Below are 9,480 nucleotides of genomic sequence, written 5' to 3' on the forward strand. Positions count from 1 at the left end.
GCAGCGGCCCGACCGGTGGGCACACCGTGAGACGGTAAATGGAACTGGTGATTTTGCCTTAAATTGAGCTCAAAGATTTCACGCAAGAATGAGATGGATGAAGCATAAGTAATGCCAACTGTGCGGCGCCTCGTGGACGTAAAAAATTAGCCGATCACCCCCCCCCCCCTCCCGGTGACGGAAAATGTTATGTCCCGCGAGCGTGACTTTGGCCCCCCCTTTTGCTAGCGGCTGCGACCGCCAGTGGCTAGATTTGGAAGGGGCTAAAGCCCAGTGTGCCCCCCCCTTGGCTGCGCCCCTGATTTCACACATTGTTCAACATTGATGTACATCAAGCTACTTCAAGTTGCGCGGCGCTACGCGTCGCGGTTTTTATTCACACGCAAAAAAAAAAACGCGACAGGGTGGTAACATATGCCCCCCCCCCCCACTGAGGTGAAGGTTAAGGGTTAAATAAGAGATCATGGAGAAGAAAAGCGTCGAAATATACTTAATCTTTCAGCTGTTATACGCCCCTAGCTGAGCTGCAATTTGAAACGATCAGATTTCAGCGATTATTTTGAATCCGAATCTAATACCAGCTTCACGAACATCTCGGAATCAGCTGTTTCAAGGCCAGCGTAATGTGTTTGTGACGCAAGGTGACAGACGGAATCACGGGAAGCGTCAAGGGAAACGGTTACTGTGAGTGAATTCTGCTAACTTTTCCAAGCTTGTTTATTTTTTTACTTATTAGAGTTGCTTGTTGTGTGGCTTGTTGCATTTGAGGTGTACCAGAGAAGGTGAGCACCTCCATTTATCTTGTTTTAGAAGTGGTGCTTTCGTCTCGGGAGCTTTTCCAGAATCCTTTGTCTTGGATGATTGTCCTAAGACAGCTAGGCATCGGAGTAATGTGATGCTTAGCCCTATCTAAAATGACTTATTATTCCTTGGATTTTCAAAATTTAAATCAATTTCTATCAGCCTAAGTACCAATGTTTTAGATGTCCTCATTCCTTTGTTGTAATGGTAACCTGAACACCAATGATGTGTAAACCCACCCACTGTGACTGGCTTATGCTGATTTTTTGCACTATGGCAAATGCAGTCGTTTTTTTTTATGAAAAACACTTCAATTTGCTGGAAAGCTGCAATTTATGTGCTATTTTATTACAAGTTTATAATGAATTACTACATGAAATGGGAATCATTTATTCGGAAGGTCAACTGTTGAAGGCCAGCTGTCAGTACTCAGTACCTATTGTTTTTTGGTCTGTTGTCTTGTGCTACTTTTACTGCTTGCTTTTTTTTACAAGTTCCAGCTACTTATTTTAATGAAATTTATACATGGCTCGGCAAAATCTTCCTTTTGCACCTGATTCAAAAATGATAAGAAACCAAGCTATATTGGCAAAAACTACATATTAACCTAGAAAATTGTTCAAACAATCATTTACCTACTCCTAAAGGAGCAGGTACACTTCAAGCAGAAATAACAAAACTTAATCTAACCTGACCTAACCTTACCTAACATAATCACCTTGCCTGAAATCTGAATCAATAGGTGGTTGGGTGTAACTTATAAATGTTTTGTGTAAAAGCATCATAAGTATTGATTTGTTGTGTGATCTCACTTTTTAAGCTTAGAGGGATACCTATGTTCTTTCATTTCATGTTCTTATTTTGCCAATTTATCCATTTTTAGAGTGTGCCAACTACTATTGCCAAAAGAGGAAATGACCCATGGCTCTGTTAAAGCTATTTGCATGTTCTAAATTGTTCTGAGCTGGGCATACCTAGAGTGTAGAACAATTTGTCAAGTCTTACCTACCATTCAATTGGTTTTCTTATTTGTATTTCATCGCCAGCTTGTTTGGTTTTTGAAATAGAGTAGAGGCTCAGCCGATCAGCTCAAACCTACTGCAAAAGGTAGGCACTAAGATGGATATTATATTTTTTGCTGCATTTTGAAAACATTTTTATAACTTTGGTGGCTTGCATAATGAATACCATCTTAATGAAGGATGGAAAGAATGTCATAAAATTAGAATTGACTGACAAATATGATTTGTTTTTATCTTAGTAAGAAAAACTACTTGCACTTGTCTAACTTGTGTAGGTACTTTTGTTGTAGACTGACCAAGCAACCCATACTCAGATCCAACATTTTATTTGATATGCCAGTGAATGTGCTACCTATTTGTCATTTTTAATAGCCCCTGTCCCAGACTTGCTTTCCATTTCAAACCATGTTCTTTTAGGTAAATGAGCCATATCCAATGCATATGGCATATCTTGCTTTGAACAGAAGTGAGAGAAATGTTTGCTTCAATATTTGCTGAAAGTGCTAAAACAGCTATTTGCAATGTGCTTACAATATTTTGCAATGTCTATCATATAAGATTGTTTGGTAGTCCTAGCCTTCCTTCCAAAAGGGATTCACTCCATAGTCCATATGGGCTGAACTTTGAAATAGGAGGGATACCTACCTACTATGGACATCAAACCCCTTGAGACCCCACTTTTTTGCGATAATTTTTAAATGCGTCAACTCTCGTTGACAATATTCTGGCAATGTGTGTTTTAGAACCTGCCGAAACTTTTATTACTAAGGTATTTTGACGCCAAACGATTATGAAAGGTACTTCTCATTCACTCATAATGTTAAATTTCACGGAACGAATCTGCTGTTAGGGTAGAGGCTACGCGCTCATGGGGCGGAGCCATGCAATGACGTCAGCGCTAAGCTCCTCCCTACCCCTCCGGCGCTCCTTGCCCGGCGACCGGTCACTCGCGTCTCTCGCTCCATTCAGGCTTGATGGTGGGCGGTAGCTGGTAGCGGTAGCGGGCGCTGGTAGATGGCATTTAGAGCAGATGGCGCTGGTGGCGGGGCTCGAGTGTGGCCGAGCGCAAGCCTCTGCCCGGGCCTGAATTGACCTTAGCATTACGAGTGAATGAGAAGTACCTTCCATAATCTTTTGGCGTCAAAATACCTTAGTAATAAAAGTTTCGGCAGGTTCTGAAACATACATTGCCAGAATATTGTCAACGAAAGTTGACGCATTTAAAAATTATCGCAAAAAAGTGGGGTCTCAAGGGGTTTGACGTTCATAGTAGCTGCATGTGGTCATGAACTACACTGCCTACATGTGACTTCTAAATGTAGTTAAGCCTGTGTCTTATATGAGCTAAATGTGTACTAGATTTCAGCATGTTTTATCTTACTTTGATTGTGCCAGCCTAAAAGTTTGATGCATAGGATCTTCTCCTAGGTTAGGATTGAAAAATCCTGACTGGCCTAGCACTGTTGTGGGCTGCATGTAGCCCCACCCAATCAGGGCTGCTAAAATAGGACCCTGCTCACTGCTGATCACTGGGTGCCACAAAACGCTCATCTGGCCCCAGTTTGGTGCACATTTGGGCTCCATATGGTTCCCAGATGTGAAGGCTGGCTGACCTTTCAATTGCCACAGATTGAAGATAATTTGCTAAAAACTTGTGTGCATTTTTAATTGTCATGTGCCTAGTAGTTAGGTAATGCATGCAGATGAGCTGAATGAACTGCATTACTGCTTAAATAGCTTAGGGCCTACTTCCAAACATGATGCTTAATTAAGGTCATGCTTTTCATAGCCTTTGTTATGCACTTTTTATGACAACATGTGCATATAAGGGATAAGAATTAGGCAGAGTGAGACAGCTTATCTCTGTGATCAACATTTGGTACTGTGCAATTGCACAATTTGTAATAGATTGATGTGGTTTTCCTTATGGAATGTATTTAATTTTGTCTATGAGGTAATATTCATAAAAATTAGAGGCAACTGACAAAAATAACGTCTGAAGTCAAATGGTTCCATCCAAGGTCAGTTACTAGGTCCCAATAATAACTTCATCAAATTTGTATGCAGACACGTCAATTTTGCACCATTTTTATTTGTCATACTGTACTCTATTCATTGATCTATTCAAGCATATTGCCTGCAAAATCTAAGCTGAGACCTTTGTGTCCACTCTCAACCATCATTTATTAGGTAGATATGGAATATTGGATGGAAAATGGCCCCTGTGACCCTCAGCATGAGGTCAGATTTGTGGAGTATTTTGAATGCCTTAAGCTGTTTGTCACTATGATCGTAGTACCCAGTAGCTAAACTGACCTGAGTCAGTTACTCTAATCTGTGAATGGATGATGAGAGTGTGTCATTCTTATTACCTCTGATTGTGTCCCCTGTTGAGTTGAAGAATGTAATGATAATTGATCAATGAAGAGCATGAAATCACTGTGATTCCACGCCATAATGCTGTCATAACCCTACCATCCAGCCTATTCTGGATGCTCGCTCATTACCAGGCATCACCTGTCTGTCCTCAGGTGTAACAAATAGTGTTCCTGCTCTGTGTTGACGTGAGTGAAGCGGGAACGAAGGATGGCCCAGGGCTCTCCACAGCCAAGCAGTAGCGCCCTCCGCGCGCTGGCGTTGGAGTACAAGAGCCTCCAGGAGGAGCCTGTCGAGGGGTTCAGGGTGAAACTGGCCAACGATGAGAACCTCTTCTGCTGGGAGGTGGCGCTCTTCGGACCGCCTCACACACTCTACGAGGGTGGCTACTTCAAGGTGAGATCTCCTAATATAGTCATGGGTGCCGATAACCACTGCAGTCCTGGCGCCCTAAGCCCCCAAATCATCATTATCTTGATATGGCCGGAAACTGGCAGGTAATGCTAGTTTTTCAGTTATTGTATTATATATCAATCACTTTGATCTTCAGATGATGCATCTTTGTATTGCTGTTTTATTGCCAAAGACCCGAAACTCAACATTTATTTTTAAGCAGACACTCATGCCTTGGGAACTTTCTTGTGTCTTTCGTGAGAATTTTTGTATGACAGTGTCCTTCAAGCTAAAATCCCTTTCAAAACAAGTGAATGGTGCTTGTCCGTCGGTCGATTCTGACTCGATTGCGACGTTTCAGGCACATTTGAATTTCCCGTCAGACTACCCCTACTCGCCGCCCACGGTCAAGTTCCTGAGCAAAGTCTGGCACCCGAACGTGTACGAGGTGAGAATCGAGCTAACCTTCGCTCATCCCACGCTTTGCAGCTTTTTCACACTTTGATAGCTTTCGTTGAAGTCACTTGCATCGTTCGGTCATTAATTATATAATCGCGTATTGTCTGCCAATTCCTTACACATCTGGTAGCCAGGTTTCGTCTGTATTCTTAAAGTAAATTCTTTCGTAAATTATCACTGCTTCTACGATTATGTCTCATTTCAGTGCGGTATACCATCACATGATGTCAGTCTTTTCAGTCGTGTCGGAGCACCATCTCGCTGTGCGCCGGCACGTGTTTGTGCGGGCCACCTCTGACGGCGGTGATTCGTCACTGTGTAGCCGTTCACGGTTTCACTGTCACCGTTCCAGAACGGTGACCTCTGCATTAGCATCTTGCACGCGCCCATTGACGACCCGCAGAGCGGCGAGCTGCCCTGCGAGCGCTGGAATCCCACGCAGAACGTCAGGTGAGAAATCTTACCCCACACAGAACGTCAGGTGAGAAATCTTACCTCACGCAGAACGTGAGGTGAGAAATGTGTGACCCCACGCGGAAGGTCAAGCGAGCAATCTTATCCCACACAACGTCACGTCAGCAATCTATCCCATCACAGAACGCTAGCTGAGAAATATAACCCCACGGGGAAGGCCAGGGAAAAACAAATCGTCAAGTGGTCGTTATACCATTAACACTACCCTTCACGTATGATGACCTGAACGCTTCACGGGCTATCAGGGGAAGAAGATTACCCAACATAGAACGTCAGGTAAGGAATTAAACACCGCACAGAATGTCGGAGGACCGTTAGCAACCCGTAGCAACCCCACAGAACGTCAAAGGCTTACAACCCCACACAGAACGTCTGGGTAGGGTCGGCATTATTTGCAGAATGTCAGGCGATGGCCATTCACCAATCACCAACACCTGGCCCTACCGGTCAAGAGCGCTGGAAATACGCATATTAGGTTAGAGCTGTATCTCCTTCAATGAAATGTTAGGCACTGTCATGTTTTTCATGTTTCTGCTGTCGATGATGTGATATCTCATAACTGTTCCGGCCTATGATACTCTGCTCACTGTGATAAAACATTCGATCACTTGACTGTTTTATAACAGCCCTGTCTACTGACCTGACGTTTTGTGACTGTGTCTATCCCAGGACGATCCTGTTGTCGGTGATATCGCTCCTGAACGAGCCCAACACCTTCAGTCCGGCCAACGTGGACGCCTCCGTCATGTACAGACGCTGGAAGGAGTCCAAGGGCAAGGACAAGGAGTACGAGAACATCATTAGGTGAGGCGCCGGTCTTTACGAGGGAGGGGTTGCTCGTGAAATGGGTTGGGGGTGGTACGCAACGGTGCCCTGGGAACCTGCTCTGTCCCGCTCACATCCATTTTGAGTTGTAACTTGAAATTGAGAACACCGTGCGAGCTGCAATGAAACACGGCCGTGAAAGGGTGGCTGCATCTCCGCGTATGACCAATGTTCTTCAATGTCCCATCTCCCCATTGACTGTAGCCGCGGCAGACCCCCTACCCGTGTTATCGTCATTACGCCAGTATGCTGGCCGGTGCCCGTGTCCTGACCGGTTACATACAGGGCCGGTCGGCGGTGTCGGCGCCGGACGGTGCTGACTCGGCGGTCAGTGTGGTCGGGCTGCTGAGATGCTATCAGCCAGCCGCGCAGTCGGACGGCGCCCCGTACTGCGTACACAGCGGTGTCGGTGGTGGTGTCACTGTCACTGGCAGTGCGGGCGGGGAGGCGCTGAGGGAAGCCGGGACAGAATTAATAGGCCGTGGTGATCAGCTATTGCTCCGGTGTTTTGGGGTTGATGAAAATGATCCTGTTTCACTGCCAACCTAGCATGTGACGCGTGCACTATTGTGCGCATTTCACCTTGTTTCCTTGCAGCCAGGCTTGTTCCTTTCGGTGTGTTGCTTCAGACATGTCGCGTTACTTTTTCATAAAATGTCTGTGTCAAACAGGATTCGGCTGTGTGCGTGGCGTGCACAATTTAATGAGTTATCAGTGATAATTAATACTGCAATTAAAACCATCAACTTTCCCATTCCCAATATAGGACCCTGCTTCGCATGAGATACCAATCAAAGCCACTGCTTCGCCTATTTTCATTATATAACCTCCGTAACTAATCCCTTCCGCTGCCGGTTCTCCCCCAGGAAGCAGATCTCGGCGTCTCGGAAGGAGGCCGAGCGTGACAATGTGGTGGTACCCCTCACCCTGGAGGAGTACTGCGTCAAGCCCAAGGCGCGGCCGCCACCCGACCCGGTCGACATCACAGACTTTTACGACGACGACTACCTGGATGACGACGACGACGACTCGTGTGATGACGGTGAGTTGATGACGGGCGCCCCGAGCCTGACTCGGTGCCATATGAGTCGCCTAGTCGCCACCGTTACGATAGGCGACAGGCAGTGTTGACGGTAGCTCGGGCATTCCGTGGGTGCGCACTGGCCTTGGGGCAGTTATTTACAGTTCGGCGGACGGAACTGCGACACGTGTACTGGCCGTATCAGTGTCTGCCACGGGTAGCTGGCTGGCTTGATGGTGAGATCTGACTAATGTCATTAGACAGGGAGATTAATTAGAGGCAAACTAGCCGGTATTGAGCTTATCCCGCCAGGATGAATTATTAAAGACAACACGGCCATGAGAGTAGGTAATTCTCAGAAGGTGATTTATGCCTCGGTCATTCGCTGATTGTTTTTGTCCGTTGTTGACTTATTTTTAACAGTTACAGAATGCTAAAAAAGATGAAGTACTGGCATAACAAGTCGTGCTGATAGAAAGCGTATTTTTGACTGGGACGTCCGTCTTGATATTCACTTTTCATCTCCCCTGGCTTCCTAGAGTGTCAGTCGCTGTAATTTAACCCTTCACCCGTCCCCTTCCTCCTTCATTGGTCCTTTATTGACCGAATTAGCTAATATCGGTAGCTCCGGTCAGAGAGTTTTGTACTGTTTACGAAAAAGCTACTGGTGTTGACGAAAATGCTTCATTCGTTGACCCCGGAGCTGATCTGGCGTTCGACGTAGTTTCTGGCTCGTATTGCTATGTGTGCTCCCCGACCCATTGATTGAAGCTGTTATAGCGTCACGCTTTAGGAAGACGACTGTTATGATATTCAATCACGTTGGAAGGAGTGTTTACACGAGAGTAACGTGCCAGATCTCATCGCTTTAATTTGATTCCAACTTAAGCTTAAGTTAGCAGTGACAACTGCCACATGATAAACGACCTGTCACACACGGCTGGGAGCTCCGTTCGGACCGCCTTTCTCCCTGGCCAGCCGCCCGTAACGCGCGTCCTCTCACGTTACAGACGAACTGGACAACGGCGATGACAGCGGGAACGGCGAGTTGTGATAGCGTCGGCAGCGCGCCGTTACGTGACGTGACGTGACGGTGGGTGTGCCGTGACGGCCCCGGTCCGTGACGAAGGGACACCCGGCGGTGGTTCGGGCGGTGACGCGTCGCTAGCAGCAGTTGGCGTATGGATCGGTTGTGCTGACGATAATAGTTGGGTATCGCGGGGAGGGTGGGGGTGGGGCGATATTGTGGTAGTGACTGGGTAAGCGGCGGCCGGGTGGCAGCCGGTCACAGAGGCGCCGTGTGGTGTGTGCGAATGACTGTATGTGAGCCAGGGTCCGGGTTCGTCGTTACGTGTGGCTGAGTACGTACCGGACGGGGGGAGCCGAGCGCCGCACGCCCGCGACCGCCACCGACCGCGGCTCGCGACAGGCGCTCTAATGGTGGCTTTTACTCATCTAGTCCATAGCCAAGGCTGCAGCGACGCTCACTTTCGTTCGTTTTTTTTTTTTTTTTTGCACGGTCTTCGAGTGGTGGTTTGTGCGTGTCCGACGCGCCGGCCGCTAGTTGCTATCTCTGTACATTTATCATCCATCGCAATATAATGAGTCTGATGTCACTGCTAGTGTGAGGATGGCGAAAGCTGGTATTTGACACGGCACGTGCACTCAGATGTAGGTCGTGCAGCAGACGTTCCAATTCCACCAGCTCTTAGTTCGACCAAACACAGCGCCGAGTATGAGATAATACGATGTATTTTGTCTCTCGCTCCAATATACACTCCACACACACGCACAGACATACACACTGAGGCGTTGGCGGTGGCGCGGCGCGCGGCGCCTACCACACGTTAAAAACTCGGCCGGGCCAGCCCGCTCCGGGGCCGTCGACGCTGCTACATCGGCTAGGAACATTGTGTGGTGGCGGCCGCGGAGGTAGGACATGACCCCCGGCCAGGGGGTGGATCCGGGTGGCGGCAGGACGCCTCTGTGGTGACCGCTGGCCAGGGAAATCGACTGCTAGTACTCAGCTGTCGGCTCTGAGACGATGAAGACGTCAAATCCTCTGACAGGCTCGCAACCCTGTCTCGTAGCGGAATAACTGATTCAAAC

At 47.4% G+C, this 9,480-nt stretch overlaps 1 protein-coding gene across 2 annotated transcripts; it reads left to right on the forward strand.

The window, feature by feature from the left end:
* Nucleotides 1-613: 613 nt before the first annotated feature.
* On the forward strand, nt 614-8,987 carry LOC122375963 (ubiquitin-conjugating enzyme E2 R2-like). 2 transcript variants are annotated; one of them, XM_043355581.1, is made up of 7 exons: nt 614-684; nt 4,355-4,595; nt 4,954-5,040; nt 5,404-5,501; nt 6,195-6,329; nt 7,217-7,392; nt 8,382-8,987. In XM_043355581.1, the coding sequence occupies exons 2-7, from the start codon at nt 4,410-4,412 to the stop codon at nt 8,423-8,425; spliced, it is 726 nt and encodes a 241-aa protein (XP_043211516.1). In that variant the 5' UTR covers nt 614-684; nt 4,355-4,409; the 3' UTR covers nt 8,426-8,987. The 2 variants fall into 2 exon arrangements, with proteins under 2 accessions (XP_043211516.1, XP_043211517.1); XM_043355582.1 differs by having other exon boundaries at nt 632-782.
* The last annotated feature ends 493 nt before the right edge of the window (nt 8,988-9,480 follow it).

The sequence above is a fragment of the Amphibalanus amphitrite genome, unplaced genomic scaffold (genome assembly GCF_019059575.1).
Source record: "Amphibalanus amphitrite isolate SeventyFive unplaced genomic scaffold, NRLGWU_Aamphi_draft 001970F_arrow, whole genome shotgun sequence".
NCBI lineage: Eukaryota > Metazoa > Arthropoda > Thecostraca > Balanomorpha > Balanidae > Amphibalanus > Amphibalanus amphitrite.

Coding starts and splice junctions, on each gene's coding strand:
- LOC122375963 (XM_043355581.1), top strand. CDS start 4,410: ATGGCCCAGGGCTCTCCACAGCCAAGCAGTAGCGCCCTCCGCGCGCTG. Junction 4,596..4,953: donor ACGAGGGTGGCTACTTCAAG/GTGAGATCTCCT, acceptor GCGACGTTTCAG/GCACATTTGAATTTCCCGTC. Junction 5,502..6,194: donor AATCCCACGCAGAACGTCAG/GTGAGAAATCTT, acceptor TGTCTATCCCAG/GACGATCCTGTTGTCGGTGA.